Source organism: Loxodonta africana, chromosome 9 (genome assembly GCF_030014295.1).
Source record: "Loxodonta africana isolate mLoxAfr1 chromosome 9, mLoxAfr1.hap2, whole genome shotgun sequence".
NCBI lineage: Eukaryota > Metazoa > Chordata > Mammalia > Proboscidea > Elephantidae > Loxodonta > Loxodonta africana.
In genome coordinates, this window is record NC_087350.1 from 110511843 (window position 1) to 110539131 (window position 27289).

Genomic DNA, 27289 nt, shown 5'->3' on the forward strand with positions numbered 1-27289 from the left:
TGTCTTCAAGATTCCATAATGTTTTCAAGATGCTAACTGTAGTATCGTTTTTTTATTAATAAAAGAAAAGCTTAACTGCCAAGGAACTAGTTTTTCTGCTTTTTGAGTGTGTGGAATGTGGCTTCTTTCCCATCTGCTGTTGCTAAAAGTTTGAACGGTAAACTCCAAGTTGGATTTCAAAAGCAAATGGCCTGACTCTTCCCCCTTAAAAACAAGCTTCAAACATCCATGAATGGGCTGACGCAGCCTGGCTGCCTAAATCCTGGCCGGCAGCCTGGCTCTTGGTGGTCGTGCAGAATATTCTCCATATTGCCTCCTGCCTGTGAGCGAATCTGGGAGCAGCCAGCACCCAGAGAGCGAGTGAGCCGATGTTGTTCTTTGCTTTTCAGTCCCTGTTTTTGGGTGCATTGTAAATATTGCTCCTTTCCATTCTGCAATAGCGGATCTGAATCGGGGGTGATACTGCACTGCCCGGCGCGATAGAGAGGGATGTGCACATGTGGGTGGGTGGACTTCATTATCACAGTTCTCAATGGTTTCCATAGAGACAGAACCAACAAATTCCGGCAACGTGAGGTGAAAATAAATGGATAACGTAGCTATGGAAGAATACAAACATTTGGGCTCTTAAAAGAAAATTTACATCAGGTCCAGAATATATCTTATGGGGTCCGCTGTTCCAAATCTTAGACTGCTGATAACATCAGTTACTAATATCAGAGCACTGATATCTTCCTTGCAGCTATTTGTTTTGTGTGATTTTGGCACCAGGGTGAAAATAGAGACTATCATGAATGTCCTGTTGCTGAGCTCCCACCACCCCCATTTTCCCCAATTCTGAAGGAAAGTCACAGCCAAAAGGACAAAGCATACTGATTATTTTGGAATCAATGTTAATGCTATACGGAAACCCTGGTGGTGTAGTGGTTAAGAGCTACAGCTGCTAACCAAAAGGTCAGCAGTCTGAGTCCACCAGGCGCCCCTTGGAATCTCTATGAGGCAGTTCTACTCTGTCCTGTAGGGTCACTGTGAGTCAGAATCAACTCCACAACAATGAGTTTTTTGTTTGTTTGTTTATGTTGAGTAAATCCAATATCCTATTTGAGCCCGACTGAATGTTTTCGTGGCTGTGCAGATACATTTTTAAAATATTAAAATACACCTAGAAACAGAAACCAATTGAGTTAATCAATTGGAACAAAGGAATTGTGGATTACAGACACATTTTATTAATCACTTTGCTTTGCCTAATCGTCTTGGAGTTTGGGGATTATGGGTGATTTTATTTTCTTAATAGTTATCTGAGTTTTCCAACTTTTTACAATGAGCATATATAACATAACTGGAAAAAAAAAAAACAGTAGAAAATATGTCCCTGACACATAGAAAATGGTTATAAATGGTAGCTAGTGTCTTTAACGTTTAGAACATAGACTAAAAAGAAAATAAAAATTGCTGCTAGTCACACTGCCCAGAGAAAACAACCTTTAACATTTCAGTCCACTCATTTCTTTTTATAAAATTATAAAAATGGGATCATGGAACCTTAAAACTAAAATACCTCCTGAAGTCTTCTTTAAACCAAACAGTTCAGCTTAATTAGTAAAGAATGTCTGCCTTGACCATTGTGCTCTTTTAAGATCTGTCTGTGTATCTATATGGAAACCCTGGTGGCATAGTGGGTAAGAGCTATGGCTGCTAACCAAAAGAGTGGCAGTTCGAATCCACCAGGAGATCCTTAGAAACTCGATGGGCAGCTCTACTCTGTCTTAGAGGGTTGCTGTGAGTCAAAACTGACTCCACGGCAACTGGTTATGTATCTGTATGGGATAAAATTGACAACAGCAACTCGAAAGGTTAGATAAGAACCTGAGGGGGTTGTGAGTTTATGTTATGGAGCCCTGGAGGCACGGTGATTAAGCACTCAGCTGCTAACCGAAAGGTCAGCAGTTGGGAAAAAAAGATGTGGCAGTCTGCTTCCATAAGGATTACAGCCTTGGAAACCCGATGGGGCAGTTCTGCTCTGTCCTATAGGGTCGCTCTGAGTCACAATCCACGTGATCAATGGTTTTGGGTAACGGGAGTTTATGTTAATGTGGGGAGGAACAATTCGGAAAAGGAGGGTGAGAATGGTTGCACAACTTGAAGAATGTAATCAGTGTCACTGAACTGTACACGTAGATGTTAAGTTGGTGTATGTTCTGCTTTATAAATTCTCAACAACAAAATAATTTAAAAAAAGCATAGTATTTTACATCTTACTTTTTAAATTAATATCATGAATATTTTCATGTCAGAAACCATCCTCTTTCAGCACCACGTTTAATGAATACACAGTAACACATTCTATGTGTGTTGACTAATTATTGTATCATCCCCCTGTTAGTGGATGCTTAGTTTGTTGCCTGTTTTTCATTATATTCAGCACTTTAATGAATTCTTTGGAGTATTGCTGTCTTTCTCTTTTCCTGCTGCATATTCTATGTCATCTTTATAGACATACTGAGTTTTCTTCCTTTTTATTGCATGGGCTAGCTTCTATGTGCGTGTGTGTCTACATATCAAATAATGATTCTGAGTGAGATGGAAGCTTGGTGTTGGCCAGGCAGCGTACGCCTATGGCAGGGGCAGTGCTGGGTCTGTCTTGGTGGCACAGGCAGTGTGGGAAAGTTCTGTCTGACCGAAGATCAGAACTGCCTAACTGTCCTTTGTCTACGCCTTTGTCTACCCCCATTTCTGCCCTGACCCCCTTGCTGCTTGCCTGCACCATGTATTGTGTGGCTGATCCTTCCGGTTCACCAGCCACTTACAATTTGGCCAACTGATTTACAGTTGCTAAGCCAGGCTGTTGAAAGAGTTGATTGAAGCAAAAACTCACTCTGCTGTACACACACACACACACACACACACACACACACACGTACTCAGTTACTCCAATAAAAGCTTCAGAAAATTATTTCAAAGGCTTGACATTGTATTGCTTGGTAAAGCAAGCTCTCCACCCCACCCCCCAGAGGTAGGAAGAGATTGAAATTAGACTTGATTTCAAAGCCTTTCGAAAACAGAAGATGGATGGAAATATCCCAGAGATTATCCTGAACCTGAAGCAGGAGAGAAGGAAAAAGGGCTTGAAAAAATGAAATAAAACAGAAAAAATAGCCTCTCAAAACTTGTCTGGCTTGGGGAGTACAGACAGTAGAGACATGAAGTGATGTCAGCCACACACAAGTGCATGGACCCAATTCCGATCTGCTGTGGCTGGGTCAGAGGGAACGGATTTTAGGTGAGAAGCTAGCCGCTCTGTCTTAAGTCCTCAGTTACCCTCGATCCTAACGCCTTATTTCATTTTCTTTAAAACATGTATCACTCTAAAATAACTTCAATTATTTACTGTCTTTTATCTTCCCCTCACCCCTTAGAGCCCTGATGGTGCAGTGGTTAAGAGCTTGGCTGTGAACTAAAAGGTCAGCAGTTCAAATCCACCAGCCGCTTCTTGGAAACCCTATGGGGTGATTCTACTCTGTCCTGTAGGGTCGCTATGAGTCGGAATCAACTTGACAGCAATGAGTTTGGTTTGGTTTTGGTTTTTATTCCCCCCCTAGAAGGAGCCCCGGTTGCACAATGGTTAAGCACTTGGCTGCTAACTGAAAGGTCAGCGGCTCAAACCTACCGACATCTCAGCAGGAGAAAGATGGGTAGTCTGCTTCTGTAAAGATAACAGCTTAGGAAACCGTATGGGGCAATTCTACTCTGTCATGTGGGGTTGCGATGAGTTGGAATGGACCAATGGCACCCAACAAGAGTGGCAACATCTCATCTAGAACATACTTTCCTTGAGGGCAGGAACTGTATCCATCCTTCTGGCTTATTATGTATCACTAGAACCTATAAGAGGTCTTGGCACTTAGTAGGTCCTCAGTAAATATTTGTGGGATGACTGAATGGATGGAATAATCAAGAAAAGGATGAAGGAATTAAATCGGTAATTCACACACCAAAAGCCACATCCCTCCCTAGTCACTGGAGGAAGTAAGATCACAATCTATGTCTATACTGTGCTATAGTCTGCTCATTTGTATCCCTGCATTTTGATAGTAGTGGAGTTAACGTCCACAGTCTCTTTGTAATTGGGTAATGAGACTCCTCAGATACACCTGTTAATTCCTTGGGAGCACATATAGCTTCTCTTGGTTAGTATAAAACAAAGAATAAAAAAACAAAAACAAATGTTTTGAGTGTTAGATTATTAGATTCTCAGATGTTCTTCTATTGTGAACTTGAATGAGGTGAACTTTCAGCTAGAAGAAAGATAATAGGAAGTGAGATTTCTGTTTATTATACCACAGGTAAGCTCAAGTGGAGAGTGGGCTTACCTTTCATTATAGTTGGGATATACGGTTGTCTACCAACATTTCGCACCTCTCACATTTATTGGGAAGGTCCTGTCCCATTGATAGTGCATGCTGCTGAAAGGCAAGGACCTTTATGATTGTTTAAGAAAAAAAACAACCAAAAATGGACATGTGCTGCAAATTGTTGTTTCTTCATGGTGTGGTATGATATGTGTACATTTTTGGTAGGAAAACTAGGAGGGGTATCTAAGGGTAGCCTTGTGGGAGGGGACAAGGAAAAAAACCCACGCCACCCACAAAAATTCAACCATACTCAAGGAAAATTCACCATGCTTCCTTTTATGAAAACACGTGGTACCAACTAAAACTTCAAAGCAGAAAATAATTGAGTCTTGAAAGAGTTAAGAGCCAGTTTACAATAACACATACATGCAGTTGTTGTTAGGTGCCATCAAGTTGGTTCCAACTCATAATGACCCTATGTACAACAGAATGAAACATTGCCCGGTCCTGCACCAGCCATATAATCATTGCTATGTTTGATCCCTTTTTTTTTTTTTTTTTAATGTCTAGTGTGAAACCCTAGTGGTATAGTGGTTAAGTGCTACAGCTGCTAACCAAGAGGTCAGCAGTTTGAATCCACCAGGCGCTCCTCGGAAACTCTATGGGGCAGTTCTACTCTGTCCCGTAGGGTCGCTATGAGTCAGAATCGACTCGACGGCAGTGGGTTTTGGTTTTTGATTGTTTTAAGTGAAAGTTTACAAATCAAGTCAGTTTCTCACACAATATATACATCTTGCTACATACACCCAATTGCTCTCCCCCTAATGAGACAGCCCGCTCCCTCCCTCCACTCTCTTTTTGTGTCCATTTTGCCAGCTTCTAACCCCCTCTACCCTCTCATCTCCCCTCCAGGGAGGAGATGCCAACATAGTCTCAAGCGTCCGCGTGATCCAAGAAGCTCACTCCTCACCAGCATCCCTCTCCAACCCATTGTCCAGTCCAATCCCTGTCTGAAGAGTTGGCTTTGGGAGTGGTCCCGGTCTTGGGCCAACAGAAGGTCTCGGGGCCATGACCACCGGGGTCCTTCCAGTCTCAGTCAGACCACTAAGTCTGGTCTTTTTACAAGAATTTGGGGTCTGCATCCTACTGCTTTCCTGCTCCCTCAGGGGTTCTCTGTTGCATTCCCTGTCAGGGCAATCATTAGTTGTAGCCAGGCACCATCTAGCTCTTCTGGTCTCAGGCTGATGTAGTCTCTGGTGTATGTGGCCCTTTCTGTCTCCTGGGCTCCTAATTACCTTGTGTCCGTGGTGTTCTTCACTCTACTTTGATCCAGGTGAGTTGAAACCAATTGATGCATCTTAGATCGCCGGTTGCTAGTGTTTAAGACCCCAGATGCCTCAAGCCAAGGTGGGATACACAATGTTTTCTTAACAGATTTTATTATGCCAATTGACTTAGATGTCCTTGAAACGATGGTCCCCAAACCCCTGCCACGCTGGCCTTTCAAAGTATTCAGTTTGTTCAGGAAACTTTTTTGCTTTTGGTTTAGTCCAGTTGTGCTGACCTCACCTGTAATGTGTGTTGTCTTTCCCGTCATCTAAAGTACTTCTTATCTACTATCTAATTAGTGAATACCCTTCTCCCACCCTCCCTCCCTCCCTCCCCACTCTCGTAACCATCAAAGAATATTTTCTTCTCTGTGTAAATTATTTCTTGAGTTCTTATAATACTGGTCTTATACAATATTTGTCCTTTTGCAACTGACTAATTTCACTCAGCATAATGCCTTCCAGATTCCTGCATGTTATGAAATGTTTCACAGATTCCTCACTGTTCTTTATCATCGTGTAGTATTCCATTGTGTGAATATACCATAATTTCTTTATCCGTTCATCCGTTGATGGGTACCTTGGTTGCTTCCATCTTTTTGCTATTGTAAACAATGCTGCAGTGAACAAAAGGGTGTGCATATATCTGTTGGTGTAAAGGCTCTTATTTCTCTAGGATATATTCCAAGGAAGTGGGATTGCTGGATCGTATGGTTGTTCTATTTCTAGCTTTTTAAGGAAGCGCCAAATCTATTTCCAAAGTGGTTGTACCATTATACACTCCCACCAGCAGTGTATAAGTGTTCCAATCTCTCCACAGCCTCTGCAGCATTTATTGTTTTGTGTTTTTTGGATTAATGCCAGCCTTGTTGGAGTGAGATGGAATCTCATTGTAGTTTTGATTTGCATTTCTCTAATGGCAAATGATCGAGAGTTTTTCCTCATGTGTCTGTTAGCTACTTGAATGTCTTCTTTACTGAAGTGTCCATATCTTTTGCCAATTTTTTAATAGGGGTGTCTTTTTGCAGTTGAGTTTTTGCAGTATCATGTAGATTTTAGAGATCAGGTGCTGATCAGAAATGTCATAGCTAAAAACCTTTTCCCAGTCTGTAGGTAGTCTTTTTACTCTTTTGGTGAAGTCTTTGGATGAGCATAGGTGTTTGATTTTTAGGAGCTCCCAGTTATCTAGTTTTTCTTCTGCTTTGTTAGTAACGTTTTGTATACGGTTTATGCCATGTATTAAGGCTCGTAACGTCCCTATTTTTTCTTCCATGATCTTTATCATTTTAGATTTTATATTTAGATCTTTGATCCATTTTGATCTCATCTTTGTGCATGGAGTGAGGTATGGGTCTTGTTTCATTTTTTTGCAGATGGGTTTCCAGTTATGCCAGCACCGTTTATTAAAAAGCCTGTCTTTTCCCCATTTAACTGTTTTGGGGCCTTTGTCAAATATCAACTGCTCATATGTGGATAGATTTATGTCTGGATTCTCAATTCTGTTCCATTGGTCTATGTATCTGTTGTACCACTACCAGGCTGTTTTGAATACTGAAGGGGTACAATAGGTTCTAAAATCAGGTAGAGTAAGGCCTCTCACTTTGTTCTTCTTTTTCAGTAATGCTTTAGTTATCCGGGGCCTCTTTCCCTTCCATATGAAGTTGGTGATTTGTTTCTCCAACACATTAAAGAATATCATTGGAATTTGGATCAGAATTGCATTAAATGTATAGATCACTTTTGGTAGAATAGACATTTTTATAATGTTAAGTCTTCCTATCCATGAGCAAGGTATGTTTTTCCACTTATGTAGGTCTCTCTTGGTTTCTTGCAGAAGTGGACTGTAGTTTTCTTTGTATAAATCTTTTACATCTCTGGTAAGATTTATTCCTAAGTATTTTATCTTCTTGGGGGGCTACTGTAAATGGTATTGATTTGGTGATTTCCTCTTTGATGTTTTTTGTTGGTGTAGAGGAATCCAACTGATTTTTGTATGTTTATCTTGTATCCTGATACTCTGCTGAACTCTTCTATTAGTTTCAGTAGTTTTCTTGAGGATTCCTTAGGGTTTTCTGTGTATAAGATTTGATCCCATTTTTGCAGCCACTTATTAAGGGTCTTCCTCTTTTTCGCTGACCCTCTGCCTTACCAAACATAATGTCCTTCTCCAGGGACTGCTCCCTTCTGATAACATGTCCAAACTATGTGAGATGAAGTCTCGCCATCCTCATTCCTGAGGAACAGTCTAGCTGTATTTCCACCAAAGCAGATTTGTTCTTCTGGCAGTCCATGGTATATTCAATATTTTTCACCAACACCATAATTCAAAGGCATCAGTTCTTTGCTCTTCGTTATTCACTGTCCAGCTTTCACATGCATATGAGGTGATAGAAAATACCATGGCTTGGGTCAGGCACACCTTAGTCCTCAAAGTGACATCTTTGCTTTTGACCACTTTAAAGAGGTGCAGTAGATTTGCCCAGTGCAATGCATCATTTGATTTCTTGACTGTTGCTTCCCTGGGCATTGATTGTGGATTCAAATAAAATGAAATCCTTGACAACTTCAATATTTTCTTCACTTGCCATGATGTTGCTTATTGGTCCAGTTGTGAGGATTTGTGTTTATGTTGAGGTGTAATCTATACTGAAGGCTATAGCCTTTGATCTTCATCAGTAAGTCCTTCAAGTTCTTTTCACTTTCAGCAAGAAAGGTTGTGTCATCCGCATATCACAGGTCGTTAATGAGTCTTACTTCGATCTTGATGCCGTGTTTTTCTTCATATTGTCCAGCCTCTTGGATTATTTGCTCAGCATATAGATTAAATTAGTATGGTGAATGGGTACAACCCTGATGCACAACTTCCTGATTTTAAACCACATAGTATCTCCTTGTTCTGTTCAAATGACTGCCTCTTGGTCTATATACAGGTTCCACTTGAGCACAATTAAGTGTTCTGGAATTCCCGTTCATCACATTGTTATCCATGATTTGTTATGATCCACACAGTCATGCCTTTGCATAGTCAATAAAACACAGGTGAACATCTTTCTGGTATTCTCTGCTTTCAGCCATGACCCATCTGACATCAGCAATGATATCCCTTGTCCCACATCTTCTTCTGAATCCGTACTGAATTTCTGGCAGTCGATGTACTGCTGCAACCATTTTTGAATTATCTGCAGCAGAATTTTACTTGTGTGTGATATTAATGGTATTGTTTGATAATTTCCACATTCTGTTGAATTACCTTTCTTTGAAATGGGCACAAATATGTATCTCTTCCAGTCTGTTGGCCAAGTAGCTGTCTTCCAAGTTTCTTGGCACCTCCAGCGCTGCATCCATCTGTTTGTTGAAACATCTCAATTGGTATTCCGTCAATTCCTGAAGCCTTGTTTTTTGCCAGTGCCTTCAGGGCATCTTGGATGTCTTCCTTCAATACCAAGGTTCTTGATTATATGCTCCTGAAATAGTTGAACATTGACCAATTCTTTTTGGTACAGTGACTGTGTATTACTTCCGTCTTCTTTGGATGCTTTCTGCATTGTTCAGTATTTTGCCTGTAGAAATCTTCAGTATTGCAACTCAAGACTTGAATTTTTCCTTCAGGTCTTTCAGCTTGAGAAATGCAGAGTGTGTTCTTCCTTTTTGGTTTTCTAATTCTAGGTCTTTGCACATTTCATTATAATACTTTACATTGCGTTCTCAAGTTGCCCTTTGAAATCTTCTGTTCAGCTCTTTTACTTCATCATTGCTTACATTTGCTTTAGCTACTCTGTATAGCAAGTTTCATAGTCTCTTCTTACTTCCATTTTGGTCTTTTCTTTTTTTCCTATCTTTTTAATGACATATATACACACACACACGTACATACAATAAGATCATTAAAATAGAAAACGTAAGATTAAAAAATGCTGTTGTGGTTAGATGCCGTCGAGTTGATTCTGACTCATGGAGACACTATATGTGCAGGGTAGACCTGTTCCATAGAGTTTTCAAGGCTGTGACCTTTCCGAAGCAGATTGCCAGTCCTGTCTTCTGAGGTGTCTCTGAGTGGATGCGAACCTTGAACTTTTCTGCTAGTAGTTGAGCGCTTAACCATTTGCGCCACCCAGGGTAGAGGAATAGAAAAGTAAGTACTGTTCATTTCCAAACTGAGGATAATATTATTACTACGAATAAGTCTGCCTTGTAGGAAGTACAGTCAGAATACTCCTTAGAAGAGAGGATGGTGAGACTTTATCTCGCTTATTTTGAACATGTCATCACGAGGGACCAATCCCTAGAAAAGGATATCTGCTTGGTAAAGTAGAGGGTCAGTGTAAAAGAGGAATACCCTCAATGATAAAGATTGACACAGTTTCTGCAACAATGGGTTCAAGCATAACAACTATTGTGAGAATGGCTCAGGACTGGCGGCGTTTCGTTCTGTTCTACATAGGGTTGCTATGAGTCAGAACCAACGCAACAGCACCTAACAACGACGATTTAACCCTAAGCTTCCTTACAAAGGCCAAAAGGAGAGGTTATGGATGTGCTCTCTAATTCTCCTTGAGGGAAACAGGTAATGAATTCCAAAATGAAGATGTTTTGTGAGCTTCTCAGAACAGCAGAGTCACTGTTTGGACCTGGGCCTCTTATTTCCCCAACAGGGTCACCCAGTATACTCCGTACCAGCCAGAGGTGTCTCAGGGCAGGCTGGAGAGTCTACTGAACTTCCAGACCATGGTGTGTGACATCACAGGCCTGGACATGGCCAACGCATCCCTGCTGGATGAGGCAACTGCAGCGGCCGAGGCGATGCAGTTGTGCCACAGGTGAGGTCAGCCTCGAATCGGGATTCCCTCAAGGTGAGGACGTCCTCCTGTCTCTCCTGCTGTTTCAGGCAGTCGGCGCCCAGGGAAGTCAGTCTATCTATCTGTCTTTCTCACACACACAGTTGTGCATATGTGTACACGCACACACACAGACACTTATTTGTATGAGATACATTATATCAGAGCATTTTTGTTAGCTGCTGGTAACAAAATATCACAAATAAGAGTGGCCTAAAAAGCCTATGGTGTCCCTGGGTGATACAAACAGTGAGCACTGCTCGACTGCTAACTGAAAAGTTGGAGGTTTGAGTTCACCCAGAGGCACCTTGGAAGAAAGGCCTGGAGATCTTCTGACAAATTGGCCATTGAAAACCCTATGTTCTAGTGTAACATACATGGGGTCACCATGAATTGGAGTTGACTTGATGGCAGCTGGTTGTTTTGTTAAACAAGTGGCTATTGCTTATTGCTTAATGTTATGTAAGAAAGAGTTTTCATTTTCTTTTTTAATGTTAAGTCCAGGGCTGTTTCGACAACTCCAGGATACCAAGAATCAGTGCTTCTCTTTCTCTGCCATCTTTAATGGGAGGCTTTCATCCTCATGGTCACCAGATGACTGCTGGAGCTCAAGCCTTGACATCTATGCTCAGGAAGAAGAATGGGGGAAGGGCAAAGAATGCTTCTAGCTAAATAATTCCCCTCTAAAGAGGTTTCTGGAAGCCCCCACTCAACATCTTCCACTTACATTTCACTGGTCACCCTTTCGTGCAAATAACCTGGGGAAATGTAGTTTTTTTACTTTTTTCTTTTTTAACATAGGTACATTGTTGCCCCTTATATGTTGGGGTTCTGTTACTAAGCATGAAGAGGAGAATGGATAATGGATGGGAACTAGCAATTTATAAAATAGGTATAAATAAGTATACCCCTTTTTGTTAAAAATATTGTTCTTATATTTTGTTTAATGTTTTATAGCCTATTTTTATTTCCTATTTAACAAAATATTGTGAACATTTCCCATCTCTTTAGTCTTCTTTCTAGAATGTGACTTTTAATGACTACATAGTAATACTCACATAATTTATGTAACCTCACCCCTGTTGGCAGACGTTTGGCTTATTCTCACTTTGTACAGTTAGTAATACTTTATGAGCATCCATATAATAAATTGTTGTCAAAACTTCTGATTGTTGCCTGAGGATAAATTTGTCCTGAGGATAACTTTGAAGAAGTAGAATAGTGATTGGCCATGGTGAATAGTCAACAATTGTTCTCCAGTTCCTCACCTTCTTTAATCCTCTGCCTTGTGAATACTTTTGAGCTTACATCCCTGGTGGAATTCTCACGTGGATGGTCATGAGGTTGGCAGATCTGCCCACATTCTTGGTGTGTCTGTCTGAGGTTTTGTGCCCTGGCCCCTGAATGCCCACGGGAGCCCTTTTCTCGGCTTCCAAGGACTAGGAGATCACACCCAAACTTGCTCCACAGGTATGGAGGCCTTCACATTCCTACTTAGCCACGTGAGTGGCTCTGGGCAGTGGGTTCAGGCTTTTCCTCCTGTCCTTGAAGGACAGCCAAAAGGAATGCTGTCTGCCTCCCTTTCAGTCATTTCATCTGTCTCCTCATTCCCGCACTTTCACATCTCTCCCCCACCCCTCTGCCTCTTTTTCTGAGCAAAGGCTGTCTTCTCACACTTGAGGAAGCTGAGGACTTTCCCCCCGATGGTCCAGGGTTTGTCCTGAATTGCTTAGTGTTAATGGGTTCTCACGCTCTCCAAATGTTTGCCTTGCATCCTGTCTGCTAATTCTCATTCCTTTGGGCCTGCACTTAGTTTTATTTTTGAAAAGTAGCCTAAAGAGCTTTATTATAGGAATGATGGCGTTTTATGTAGAAGGGTAAAAAAGCAAAATCCTTTTTTCCTATGGAAACTCTATTATGATAAAGTTTGAAAGACTTTTTAATAGTGGAATTTAACTTGACTAGGAAAACTACATGTTTTAAACTGTTGAAAGGCTTTTTGCTTTTTATCTTAAGGAAAGGTTTGAAAAACAATAGTGGTGTTTTGTCTCCATATTACATGGTTTAGGCTTAGATAGTGCTTTTCTCCAGGCTTGTTTAGACTTGAGCTGTGAAGAGTGTTGTGCATTTGACCATTAGCTGTTTCCGTATCTTCCCAACTCTTCCTACTTTTCTGTTAAATGTATTTTTGTTACCAAAGTAATAATTCTTCATAGTGAAAAAAGATTCTAACAGTAGAGAAGAATATTGTCATGGATTGAATTGTGTCCCCCCCTCCCCAAATATGTGTCAACTTGTTAGGCCATGATTCCCAGTATTGTGTGGTTGTCCTCCATTTTGTGATTGTGATTTTATGTTAAGAGAATTAGGGTAGGATTGTAACACCACTCCAACTCAGGTCACCTCCCTCATCTAGTGTAAAGGGAGTTTCCCTGGGGTGTGGCCTGAACCATCTTTTATCTCTTAAGAGTTAAAAGGCAAGCAAGCAGAGAGTTGGGGGACCTCATACCACCAAGAAAGCAGCACCAGGAGCAGAGTGCACCCTTTGGACCCGGGGTCCCTGCGCCTGAGATGCTTTTCGACCAGGGGAAGATTGAGGACAAGGTCCTTCCTCCAGAGCTGACAAAAAGAGAAAGCCTTCCCCTGGAGCTGACGCCTTGAATTTGGACTTGTAACCTGCTAGACTGTGAGAGAATAAATTTCTCTTTGCTAAAGCCATCTGCTTGTGGTATTTCTGTTACAGCAGCACTAGATGACTAAGACAGATACAATGAAACATAAAACCTACTCTTCTCAATCCCATTCCCCGGAGAAAGCCACTGTGAACAGTTTCTTGTGTATCTTTCTGGGAAATTAATTGCATAGCACAATATCCGTATATCCTCCACCCTTTTCTTTTTACTTAAATGTGTTCATAATATCCAAACTGTTGGCCATCCTCTTCTGTTTTGTTTCCTGAAACCATGGACCTGTAGAAAGAGGACACCCAGGCTTTGGGTCCTAGACCCAACTCTGCTGCTTCAATAGCCACGTGGCTTTATACAGGTCATGACCGTTCTGAATCCTTTTCCTCTTCTCTTGAATGAAGACACTTGGCTTAGATATGTGTTGTTCTGATGGCAATAAAATTCTGTGATGTTTTTATTAGATCGCTGCCATCTGAGTCAACTCTGACTCACAATGACCTTACATACAACCGAAAGAAACTGCTTGGTCCTGCGTCATCCTCATGATGACTGATATGTTTGAGCCCATTGTTGCAGCTGTTGTGCTAATCCAGCTCACTGAGGGTCTCCTTCACTGGCCCTCTACTTCACCAAACACATTGTCCACCTTCAGCGATTGATCCTTCCTGATGACATGTTCCAAGCAAGGAAGTCAGACAGTGTTCTGTTGTGTTCCATAGGGTTTTCGTTGGCTAATTTTAGAAGTAGATCTCCTGACCTTTCTTCCTAGTCTGTTTTAGTTTGGAAGCTCCCCTGAAACCTGTCTACCATAGGTGACCCTACTGGTATTTGAAATACCAATGGCATAGCTTCCAGCATCACAGCAACATGCAAGACACCATAGTGCGACACACTGACAGACAGGTGGTGGGGAAGTTTTTATTAGGTGAGGTAATTTTTTTTTCCATTTGTACCTAAACACTACCCTTTTCTTTCTTTTTCCTCATTATATATATATATATATTTTTTTTTTTTTTTTGAGCCATTTTAAGGCTGATTTTGCTAAAAGAGGTTAGACCAGGAATTGGATTAAGTGGAATTCCAATCAGCGAATACCGTTAGCCATTAATGACTCAGTAATTTTATACTCTGCTCAGACTTTCCCCAGTGCTCTCTCTGCTTTGTGTTCTTAGAAGATGCTCTGATTTCTTTTGTGCTCATGTTTGAATGTGATTTTTCTTTAAAACAGGCACAACAAGAGGAGGAAATTTTTTCTTGACCCTCGTTGCCACCCACAGACAATAGCTGTCATCCAGACTCGAGCCAAGTAATTAATTCCATTCATGTTTTCAACTCAGGGGTAATAAGCTCACCTCCGCAGTTTCTCTTTCTCACTTCCAAACTGACAGGAGGTGAAAAAAAAAAAATGGAGGTGAACCTGGTTTAATTGGGATTGTCGAGCTTTGCCATAAATCCTCCCCTGCTCTTTGGGCTACCCTCCTACTTCCTGGGATCTCTCCGGTGCATGAATTATATCCAAATGGAGAGGAGAATACTCAGGAATTTAGGTTACCCTTGCTTCATAATAAGGTATCATGTTGCCTGTTTTGCCCTTTGTTTCTTTTTGTTTGTTTCGTCTTGTAAGAAATAAAAACAAGACCAAACCCTTGCTGTCAAGTCAATTCCCACTCACAGAGAGCCTATAGGACAGAGTAGAACTGCCCCATAGGGTTTCCAAGGAGTGGATGGTAGATTCGAACTGCCAACCTTTTGATTAGTGGCTGAGCTCTTAACTACTGTGCCACCAGGACTCCTCTTCTTATAATGCAGTAATTAAAAATATTAAAAGTAATTTCAACAGTGCCTCAGAAAGTCTGAAAAACAGAAAATGGAACCTTCACACAACTGTTAAGATTGTGCATGTACCCGCAAGCATAGATTACCGGGAATCCACACAATACCTAGGCGTAGTGTGATGTAGAGAAAAGCTTTCGTTAGATGAAACCAATACAGCACCACACCCCTTTGGGAGCATGTTTCCCTGCTTTCTCCTTTGTAAAAGCTGGCCTATTTTGCCCCACTCCATACCACCATCCCTTCAGAGGGGTTTTCTGATACATAATTGGGATGAGATGATTTTAGGAATCTGAGGAAAGTCTTCTTCCTTGTCTGACTTATGGGTTTCCATCCACCTAAGGCTGATCCCAGCTGAAAGTGGCGACCCCTCTGTTGTTTCAGCTACTGGTTCTTTAGCCCCAGGTCCTCTCTGAGGAGCAAGTTTTGACAGGAAAGCAGGAGGGGAAGTGGTGAGGTTGGAAAAGAGAAAGGGGCTGAGCTGTTAGGATGCACTGGTGTGAAGCACTGGTGCCCTGAGGGGCCAGATGTGGCATGAAGTAGGTGTAAGGGGTGGGGAGATGGAGGACAGGCACAGAAAATTGCACAGTGGTTAAGAGCTTGGCTGCTAACCAAAGGTCGGCTGTTCAAATCCACTTGCCACTCCTTGGAAACCTTATGAGGCAGCTCTACTCTGTCCTATAGGGTCACTATGAGTCGGAATCAACTCGAGGGCAATGGGTAAGGTAAGGGAAGGCATCACTGAAAAGAGACTTCAGGTGATTCAATTTTTCATTTGTATACTCAGAGCATGGTTGTCTTCTGTCTTTGCAGGTACACTGGAGTCCTCGTTGAACTGAAGTTACCCCACGAGATGGACTTCAGTGGAAAAGACGTCAGTGGAGTCCTGTTTCAGTACCCTGACACCGAGGGGAAGGTCGAAGACTTCACAGAACTGGTGGATAAAGCCCATCAGAGCGGGGTAGGAAACCCTCCCTTTTGGGGGGCCCACTGAGCTGTGCCCCAATTTCCTTACCTTTATTACATGGAATGATTAAACTCTCTCCTTCCTACCTCTTTTTTGTTGTTGTTGTTCACTGATGGCTAGCACATGGTACCAAAAAACCCAAACCTGTTGCTGTCGAGCTGATTCCAACTCATAGAGACCCTGTAGGACAGAGTAGAACTGCCTCATAGAGTTTCCAAGGAGGACCTGGTGGATTTGAAGTGCTGACCCTTTGGTTAACAGCTGTAGCTCTTAACCACTATGCCACCAGGGTTTCCAGCACATGGTAGGTACGCAGTAAACACCTGCTGAATGAATAGCTAGATCAAGTTCACAGAATATGACCCAACTCCAACAGTCTGCCTTTGAGATAATTTTTCAATTTTCCCACTACTCTTAGGGGATGGTAACAACCTTGTCCATTTCTCTTTCGTTTCATTTTCAGAGCCTCGCCTGTTGTGCTACTGACCTTTTAGCTCTCTGTATCTTGAGGCCTCCCGGAGAATTTGGGGTGGATGTTGCCCTGGGAAACTCACAGAGATTTGGGGTGCCCCTGGGCTATGGGGGACCCCACGCAGCCTTTTTCGCTGTCAGAGAAAACTTGGTGAGAATGATGCCTGGAAGAATGGTAGGGGTGACAAGGTAATGCAGCTCATGTTTCTGCCTTTTTATTGTGGTCATGGTTTTCTCTGTTTCTTCTCCTGACCACAGAATTGTTGATTTTACTCTGAATTTAACTGGGCCATGTTGGGTCGATTAAGGAAGTGTATAACATAGATTTAGGAGGGAGATTGCGTTTGGGGTATGAACTAGTGTTGTGATTGTTAGCTGCCGTTAAATTGGCTCCGACTCACGGCAACCCCATGTACAACAGAATGAAACGTTGCCCAGTCCTGCACCATCTTTCTTCACAATCGTTGGAGTCCATTGGTGTGGCCGCTGTGTATTTTGAGTGCCTTCCAGCCTAGGGGCTCATCTTCCCGTACTGTATAAGGTATTGATCTATCGTGATCCATAGGGTTTTTAGTCACTAATATTTGGGCATAGATCACCAGGCCTTTCTCTGCTGAAACCTGTCCACCATGGGTGACCCTGCTGGTATTGGAAATACCAGTGGTATAGCTTCCACCATCATAGCAACACACAAGCTACCACAGTATGACAAACTGACAGGTGGGTGGTGGACTAGCACGTCTTCTCAAATGCTGTAATTTTGTACATGTTTGGAAAAGTATATGTATAATTTATAACTTATTAGTATTGAAGCCACATAAGTAAATTTATGTAGGCTAATGAAAACCTTGAGAAACTGAATACTATCGATGTGTTTCATATCTAACCAATTTCTTTCTTAAAAGTATTATCACGCCACATAGTTGGTAAAGACAAGGGCAACGAGGACTTGGAGAGCGCGCGTTGAGTGTGATCCACGTGATTTCCCAGGGGCTGCTGCCACTCGGCCATTCCAGTAACTCCCAAATGTACTTTCTCAGGTGCTTCTCATTGATGAAGCTTTTCAGATTAGGAATTTGGGAGAATGTCCTGATTGTTATTAGAGAAATTTAGTATGATCTTCTAGACCTTTCATAATACCTGGGTTATTAATATAAGTGAATAATCTGATCTAGCCGATGATGTGACATGCATTTTTGAAATGTTCTCAATTTGTCACATGACAACAAAAGGCCCTTTGCTTTTTAATGCAAAAATAGTAGTTTCTTCAGGTATTCTTACATTAGCATCTCCCAGTAATGCTTTCACCAGATGAGATGAGTCAGGAAGCTTTCTAATTCTATTAAAGAGTCAATATTGTGTGTTGATTTCTACATAGGGTGTCCTACCTTTCTGAAAAATGGACCCCCCAGAGCTTGATGAAATAAAGGATAAAACTTGACTCTTTCTGTTTCTTCAAGTTTTTTTTTTGAAGCAGCAGAAATTTTTTATTTGAGGGACCTAAACTGAAAATGGTTTAGAACATAATTAAAAAAGATAAAACAGCAAAAAAAATGACCTTTTAAAAAACATTTTCCTTCTCCAAGATTTTTAATTGTATTAGAAAGGGAAAAAATCATATTAGAGACACATGATAATATGGCTTTTTTTTCTTAATAACCATGTAGTCGCTTTAGAATCCCAGTGCAGAATTTCTGCTTACTGTGTCAGACTGTAAAAACGGCGTAGGGGCAGCATCTGACTTCCTCTGACTTCACAAGGGGGAAGGAGAATCAAGATCAAGAGCCCATTCCTGTGAGGTGGAGGTCAGACATGCCTCCTCTCTCCACCATCTTTACTAATTCTGACACCAACCATCCCTCCCATGGCACTCTCTGCTTCTCTGCTGAGTTTGATAATTCATTGCAGGGGCCGCAAAGAACTCACAGACCATAGTCACTATTATAGGGTTTATTAGGGAAGTAACAGGTTACAATTCAGGCTCAGGGACACTCAAAGATACAGTTCTTCCATCAGGACAGCTTCTTCCCAACCATGCTCGCAGGCACACCTCTCCCTGGCCCTTGGCCTCTGCCCAAAGGCACTCAGCTTTCCTGCCCTGTGGGCCGAGAAGCCCACTGCGCTGTCTCCTGCTGCTGGGTCTCTCCTGCCATTGCTTCTCACCATCTTCAAGGTTACAGCTTGCTCTCTGCCTCCTGGGTCCAGGAGCTTCTTAGCGCAGGGATCCTGGGTCCAAAGAACATGCTGGCTCCTGGCCCTTCTTCCCCCAGTGGTGTTGGGATTCACTTCTTTCCTGCCTCTGGCATGGCTCTTTTCAAACCATCAGGATGGCAAAACTGACCAGTTCCTCTGGTGGGCCACAGTTACCCTATCACACAGTTTCACGCAATCACTTAGGTGGAAGTTATAAGACCATGGCTAGAAAGGCCGTGCAAAAGTGATCCATCACACCACACAGATATTTCCCTTTTCCCTGTGTCTTCAATCACTATTATTACATTAGGCTAGACAACTACTGGGAAAATTCAAGTTTCTCAGCCTTGTATATATTTAGTACATATCTATATTGTTATATAGATCTCTATATCTCTATAGATGTTGTACATATTTTGGTGCCTCAAATCCTCAAAATACAAATTAAAAATCATTTGTCCTATTTAGAAGAAGAGGTCCCAGGGTGGCGCAAGTGGTTTGTGCTGGACTATGACCTAATGGTTGGCTCTTCAAACCCACCCAGTGGGATGATGGAAGACCTGGCAATCTGCTTCCATAAAGATCACAGCCAAGAAAACCCTATGGAGCAGTTCTACTCTGCCACATGGGGTTGCCATAAGTCAGCATCAACTTGATGGTTTCGTTTTGGTATTTAGAAGAGGAGGATTTGGAAACTGTTTATGACCTTGCACCCAAGCAAATCTGCTGAATTCACTTCCAGTTGGAAAGGAAAGAGGCAGGTTCACCTGTGACAACCCCTGGTGATTATTATCAGTGCTAACTGGATGCTTTCTTCTTGGTCCAGAGATGCTGTCGGGAAAGAGGTGTATCGCCTTGCTCTTCAAACCAGGGAGCAACACATCCGGAGAGACAAGGCCACCAGCAACATCTGCACAGCTCAGGTAAATCACATACCTAGCCTGCCCACCGAGTGCTTTTCAATCTACAGAAACAAGTTCTTCCTCCAGCCACCCATTCATGCATTCATTCGCCACCTGTTGAGCAGTGTGCATGCCGGAAATGGCGAGGTCTTACGGCAAAGAAGCCTCATGGTCTTGTCAGGCCAAATTGCAGTGTCTCACTGGTGTTCTGTGTACACAAACAACGTCACCTGTGCATTCAGGTCACCGGAAGTGTTTTCTTTTTAATTTTAATTGTGCATTAGGTGAAAGTTTGCAGAGCAAATTAGTTTCCCATTCTGTAGTCTGTATGTAAAGCGTTCTAAGACATTGGTTTCATTCCCACAATAAGTCAGCACTGTTCCCATTTCTGCCCTGGGCTTCCCGTTTCCTTTCGTCCTGATTTCTACCCATTCCTGCCTTCTCATCTTTGCTTTTGGGCAAATGTTGCCCTTTTGATAGCAGAAGTGTTTTAACATAAAAGAAAGGAAAATGTTAGCTCATAAAAAAAAAAAAGATTTTTTTCATATAGTCCCCTAAAATCCCATCTTTAGTCTTGAATCCACCAAGCTTATATAAAAGACGAAGAGATGACTCCAATTTTTAAAGAAAGTTATAGTGAAATATATACAACAAAAAATTCATCATTTTAACCAATAATCAAAGGAGCCCTGGTGGTGCAGTGGTTAAAGTGCTTGGCTGCTAACCAAAAGGTCAGTGGTTTGAACCCTCAGCTGCTTCACAGAAGAAAAATATGGCAGTCTGCTTCTGTAAAGATTTACAGCTTTGGAAACCCTATGGGGCAGCTCCACCCTGTCCTATAGGGTCACTATGAGTCAGAATTAACTCAATGGCAATGAGTATTTTTGTTTTAATGGATAATCATGTCTAATATTTAAGTGTACAATTCAGTGACACTAATTACATTCACCATGTTGTACAACCATTACCGCTATCTATTTCTAAAAGCTTTTCATCACCCCAATCAGAGCCTCAGTACCTCTCAAGCGAACACCCTGCCTCCTATTCCTGGTACCAAAAAAAACCAGTTTCCATCTACTTGATTTCAACTTGTAGGGATCCTATAGGACAGAGTAGAGCTGCCCCATAGGGATTCCAAGCTTGTAATCTTTATGGAAGCAGACTGCCACATCTTTATCCTGCAGACTGGCTGGTGGGCTCGAACTGCCCACCTTTCAGTTAACTGCCAAGCGCTTAACCACTGCACAACCAGGGCCCCTTCCTCCCTGGTAAGTACATAAACTTTGGTCTCTATACATTTGCCTATTCTACATGTTTCATGTTAAGTGGGGTAAGTGGGATCAAGTGTTTATTCCTTTATTTGTTGATGGACGTTTAGGCCGTTTCCACCTTTTGGCTGTTGTGAAGTGCTGCAGTGAACACTGGTGCACAAGTTTCTGTTGGCATTCCTGCTTTCAATTCTTTTGGGTATACACCTCGGATTGGGATTGTTGGGTCAGATGGTAGCTCTATGTTTGACTTTCTGAGGACCGCCAAACTGTTTTCTGTAGCAGCTGTGGATTTGCATTCCCCACAGCAATGGATAAGGGCTCTGATTTCTCCACATCATCACCAACATTTGTTATTTTTGTCACCTTCTTTTTATTAGCCTTTTGTGCCATCAAAAGGAGCCCTGGTGTGCAGAGGTTAAGTGTTCAGCTGCTAACATAAAGGTTGGCCGTTCTACCCCACCAGCTCTGCAGGAGAAAGATGTGGCAGTCAGCTTCCAAGATTACATCCTTGAAAACCCAGTGGGGGCAGTTCTACTCTGTCCTGTTATTTTTGTTAGGTGCTGTCGAGTTGGTTCTGACTCATAGCAGCCCTGTGTACAACAGAACAGAACACTGCCCAGTCCTGCGCCATCCTCACAACTGTTGCTATGTTTGAACCCGTTGTTGCAGCCACCGTGTCAATCCATCTTGTCGAGGGTCTTCCTCTCTTTCGCTGACCCTTTGCTTTACCAAGCATGACGTCCTTCTCCAGGGACTGGTTCCTCCCGGTAACATGTCCTAAGTGCCTGAGACGAAGTCTTGTCATCCTCACTTCTAAGGAGCATTCTGGCTGTACTGCTTCCAAGATAGATTTGTTCATTCCTTTAGGGTCACTATGGAAACCTTGGTGGCACTGTGGTTAAGAGCTACAGTTAACCAACCAAAAGGTTGTCCGTTTGAATCTACCAGGTGCCCCTTGGAAACTCTATGGGGCAGTTCTACTCTGTCATATATGGTGAGAGTCCTTTATAATGGTGTTTATAACTCCTTTATAATGGTGGAATTTGGAGATTTAGCATAGTGACTCTAAGTTATCTTGGCTGCTATGTTTCTCCCTCAGGTAGGTTGCAGTTGGCCTGCAACTTCCGTAGAGAATGATACTGTTATCTTGTTCCTGTATTCAGTTTTGGCATCCCAAGTCTCTGTTTCCTTTTAGGCCCTGTTGGCAAATATGGCTGCCATGTTTGCAATCTACCATGGTTCCCGCGGGCTGGAGCACATTGCCAAGAGGGTACATAATGCCACTCTGATTTTGTCTGAAGGTGAGTCAGCTGTCTGTTTTAAAGCCTTTGGGCATGACTTGTCTCATAAATTTGAATAAGTAAAATTAAAAACTCACGGGATGTCCAATACGGTGTGCAAAATTAATAATCAAATCAGAAACTAAATTTCAATATCTATGATAGACTGAGGGTCACTAGTTTGAATATAAAGAGCTCTTACTTATTCTCCCACCCAAGAAGGATGACCACTCTGATAGAAAAAATGGGGAGCAACTACTAAATTTTTTTTTAAGAGCGTAATTGGTATGTTAGGAGAGAGGAGAAAACAGAATCATACAAATTACCTAATTAGAACCAGAGAAGTCCGAAAAAAGAGAAATGCAAAGACGTTCATGACATCTTAAAATTATTTAAAAGTCCATATATATCACCACATACATACACACACACTTTTAGAGGAACACATATCAAAACATGAACAGCGGTTATTTTTGGATAGCAATGATGGTGATGTTTGTTCTTTTTTGCAAATAGATATCTCAGAATTTTTTGTAGCCCAGTAATAACTATGCTTAAACTTGTTTTTGTTTTTTAAAGAAGCACCTACCAAAATGCTGGCCAGGATCAGGACCAGACTGTAGTAGAATTTAGCCTAAGTTGTCTGTGAAATGTCAATGGCAGACGCAGGAGGCTTCTGGGTAGAGATTCCTGGCTCTCCTATCTTGTCAGGTCTCAAGCGGGCAGGACATCAGCTCCAGCATGACCTGTTCTTCGACACTTTGAAGGTTCAGTGCGGCTGCTCTGTGAAGGAGGTTTTGGACAGAGCCGCTCAGCGGCAAATCAATTTTCGGGTCTTCGAAGATGGCATGGTAAGTCAGATTTCCAAGGTTTTTACAAATTCTCTAAATGTGCATGACTTCTCATCAAGGACACCCTTGTTTATGTTTTTGAGAATCAATATTGGAAAAAATATCAATATGGGTGCTTTGGGTACAGCCTATTTTGTCTGTATTTTTCCTTTTCAATTTGGAAAACTGCGATTATCTCAAAGGGATAATTCACCCTCAGTTTTCTTTAAGATGCTGCGTTTTCTTACGGAACTCAAAGGCACGCATTTTGCTGGTAAGATTCCTTTGAGTCTCTTCACAATATTACTGTTAAAGGTAAAGGCTATGATTAGTGAAAGTTAAGGGGAAAAATGTAAACATATTCAGTACCGTACAGGAGTGCTCTGCAGTCACTGGCCAGTCCAGAGCTGGCTTGTAAAACCAAACTGTGGTTTGGTCCAGTCGGCTTTCCCTAAAGGCCAACTTGGGTGTAATGGCACCCTGATATTTTGGACAGATTGTCCAGGATCTTCTCACCCTTTGATCTCTCTTGGGGTTTCTTCAGTGGCCTTAGAGTTGAGAACTAATGTTTTCTCTTTTGTTTTCATTTCCATAGCTCGGTATTTCTCTTGATGAAACAGTCAATGAAAAAGACCTGGATGACTTGTTGTGGATCTTTGGCTGTGAGTCATCTGCAGTAAGTAAAAGAAAAACGCAGATCCCTCCAAAGTGGGATTCAGCGTGACTATTTGAGGTGGTGTCAGAGATGGCTTTGCCTCTTGTAGCCCTGAGAGTAAGGGAGAAGGGGTCCTTCCCTGTAGAACCATGTATTAAATTTAATCATGGCATTTGTTCCATGCGTTTGACTAGAATTTACTGAGCACTACCCACCCAGGGCTTTATGAGCCTGGGGCGGAATGAGGAGCAAGCCCTCTGTTTCATTGGGACTGTTCTCCAAGATAACAGAGCTATGTCAAATGGGAATCCTTGCTTGAGTAGTGACTCCCAGTAGCTTATCTGACAGCCCTTTAAGATATGATTTTCTGGAACTTGTTTCACTACTGAATGAACATGAGGGAGAATAAAAAAAATTTTTTTTGGCAGTAAAAATTGCAAATTTTTTCCATATCCTGTGGCAGAGGTCAATAGAAATTAAAGATGGCGCTCTGGAGAATTTCCACAATTCCTAACTCCTGACACCCATTATCGTACCATAGAAGACACCCAGATGGGTGATTTCCTGTGCTGTGTCAGAACACAGACTTGGGTTTTGTGGCCCTGAAGGCTGAATGTTTCCACATGGTTCCAGTCATGGTTCCGGCCCCTAAGTTTCTGTGGTCTCTCCATGCAGGAGCTGGTTGCTGAAAGCATGGGAGAAGAGCGGAGAGGTATCCCAGGGACTACATTCAAGAGAACTAGCCCATTCCTCACACATCAAGTGTTTAACAGGTTTGTGAGGCTTGTATGACTTCTGTATTTTGTGCTGTGGCAATAAGCGGGGGAGCATAGTAGGGAGCTGCTTCAGATTTCGACTGTGTTGTGGCCTGGGTTATTTTTAATTTTTATTGTGCTTTAAGTGAAAGTTTACAAATCAAGTCAGTCTCTCATACAACACCTTATATACACCTTGCTATATACTCCTAGTTGCCCTCCCCCTAATGAGACAGCACACTCCTTCTCTCTACCCTGTATTTCCGTGTCCATTCAGCCAGCTTCTGTCCCCCTCAGCCTTCACATCTCCCCTCCAAACAGAAGCTGCCCACATAGTCTCATGTGTCTACTTGATCCAGGAAGCTCACCAGTATCATTTTTTATCCTATAGTCCAGTCTAATCCCTGTCTGAAGCATTCGCTTTGGGAATGGTTCCTGTTCTGGGCTAACAAAAGGTCTGGGGACCATGACCTCCGGGGTCCCTCCAGTCTCAGTCAGACCATCAAGTGTGGTCTTTTTACGAGAATTTGAGGTCTTCATCCCACTGCTGTGCTGCTTCTTTAGGGATTCTCTGTTGTGTCCCCTGTCATGGCATCATCAGTTGTAGCCAGGTACCATCTAGTTCTTCTGGCTTCAGGCTGATGTAGTCTCTGATTTATGTGGCCCATTTTGTCTCTTGGGCTCGTACTTGTCTTGTGTCCTTGGTGTTCGTCATTCCCCTTTGCTCCATGTGGGTTGAGACCAATTGACGCATCTTAGATGGCCGCTTACTAGCATTTAAGACCCAGATGCCGCTCTCCAAAATGGGATGTGGAATGTTTTCTTAGATTTTATTAAGCTAGTTGACATAGATGTCCCCCAAAACCATGGTCCCGAAACCCCTACCATTGCTATACTGGCCTTCAAAGCATTTGGTTTATTCAGGAAACTGCTTTGCTTTTGGTTTAGTCCAGTTGTGCTGACCTCTCCTGTATTGTGTGTTATCCTTCCCTTCACCTAAGTCAGTTCTTGTGGCCTGGGTTATTGAGTTGACCTGTGGTTCCTTAATAAATCACGTCGCTGGTTGCTGTTGAGTTGGCTCTGACTCAGAGCAACATCATGTAGAACAGTACGAAATGTTGCCGGGTCCTATGCCACCTTCACCATCATCGTTCTGTGAGTCCACTGTTGCAGCTGTTGTGCCACACCATCTTATTGAGGGTTTCACTTGTTTTCGTTGACTCTCTACCAACTGTAAAAATGGCCTGGCAGGGGCATTGACTGGCTTTCTCTAATTTCACAAGGGGGAAGGAGAATCGAGATCAACAGCTTAAGGCTGATTCCTATGAAGCGGAGGTCAGACATGCCTCTTCTCTCCACCACCTTTACCAATCCTGATACCAACCACCCCTCCCCACAGCACTCTCTACTTCTCTGCTGGGTTCAATGATTCATTGCAATGACCACACAGAACTCACAGACAATACTCACAATTATGGGGTTTACTAGGGAAGTAACAGGTTACAGTTCAGGTTCAGGAATGCTCCGGATGCAGTTCTTCCATCAGGACAGCCTCTTTTCAGCTGTGCCCGTGGGCATGCCTCTCTCTCTGACCCCTCAGCCTTTGCCCTGCTTGGGCAAGTGTTACAAAGCTCTTTTAGCTCTGCTGATAAGTGCCCAAAGGCACCCCATTCCACCAGTAAGCCTTGGCCCAAAGATGCTTAGCTCTAGCTCTGCCGGTCAGCAAACCTAGCTCCACCAGGTGCTCTGCCAGCAAGCCTCCATGGGGCAGGAAGCCCATTGCACCATCTCCTACCGGTGCCTCCTGCCATATCTCTGCCACTCCTTCTTGCCATCTTCAGTGTTATAGCTCTCTCTCTGTGTCTCCTGGTTCCAGGAGCTTCTCAGTGCAAGTATCCTGGGTCCAAAGGATATGCTCCTCTCTTGGCTGTTCTTCCTTGTGGTGGTGAACTCTTCTTCTTACTGTGGAATTGGCTCCCTTTTAAGCCTAGCAGGATGGCAAAACTGACCAATCCCTTTAAAAAAAAAAAAAAAAAAAAATCCCTTTAGAGGGGCACAATTACCTTATTCATGCAACCACTTGGGTGGGAGTTACAAGACCATGGCAAGAAAAGCCACACAAAAGCGATCCATCGACTGTACCAACCATGTTGTCCTTTTTTAGTCGTTGTCCTTTCCTGATGACACGTCCAAAGTAAGTGAGGCAAAATCTCACTATTCTCGCTTCTAAGGAGTGGTCTAGTTGTATTTCTTATAAGATTGATTTGTCCATACTCTTTGCAGTCCATAGTATGTTCAATATTCTTTGCCAACATCACATTTTGAGCACATCAGTTTTTCTGTCTTTCTTTTTTTATTGTCCAGCTTCCACGTGCATATAAGGCAATTGAAAAGGCCGTGGTTTAGGTCTGCTGCACCTTAGTCATCAAATAAACCATAGCTGTAAGGATCCCATTCCTGACGTGGGCAAAGAACACCTTGTCGTCTGGTGTCTCTGCTCTCTTGGCACTGTCAGGCAGAGGGAGTTTGGATTCATACAGGCTAAAGTTCACACCCATGGCCTTGATATCTTCCTCTTCCCAACCTGAATCTCATGCCCATATGCAGCTTCTTGTCAGGGAATCCTCTGAGGCTCACGGAGGTTCCATGCTTTGTACCTAAAGCATTGTTGACATGTTGCCTATGATCCCATTTGATCCGTATTTTGAAGGTAAAGCTCAGTGTGTCTTATCTTTCAGGAGGATGTGTATCTAATTTTATTGACCCTAATCATGTGTTTTGTGTTCACAGCTATCACTCAGAAACAAATATTGTCCGGTACATGAAGAAATTGGAAAACAAAGACATTTCCCTTGTTCACAGCATGATTCCACTGGTAGTTATTTATTGCCTTTCTTCCCACTTCCAAACCCACCCTGATCTCTGCC

At 42.5% G+C, this 27289-nt stretch overlaps 1 protein-coding gene across 1 annotated transcript in view; it reads left to right on the forward strand.

Annotated features, from left to right (window-relative positions):
- GLDC (glycine decarboxylase) overlaps positions 1 to 27289 on the forward strand; it is a 92517-nt gene that overhangs the window by 22079 nt on the left and 43149 nt on the right. The window contains exons 4-13 of the mRNA XM_003407350.4: positions 10336 to 10500; positions 14434 to 14511; positions 15852 to 15999; positions 16469 to 16665; positions 19496 to 19592; positions 22038 to 22143; positions 22834 to 22973; positions 23548 to 23628; positions 24283 to 24380; positions 27153 to 27237. Coding sequence (XP_003407398.2) covers positions 10336 to 10500; positions 14434 to 14511; positions 15852 to 15999; positions 16469 to 16665; positions 19496 to 19592; positions 22038 to 22143; positions 22834 to 22973; positions 23548 to 23628; positions 24283 to 24380; positions 27153 to 27237 — 1195 coding nt within the window. The remainder of the gene's footprint in view (positions 1 to 10335; positions 10501 to 14433; positions 14512 to 15851; positions 16000 to 16468; positions 16666 to 19495; positions 19593 to 22037; positions 22144 to 22833; positions 22974 to 23547; positions 23629 to 24282; positions 24381 to 27152; positions 27238 to 27289) is intronic.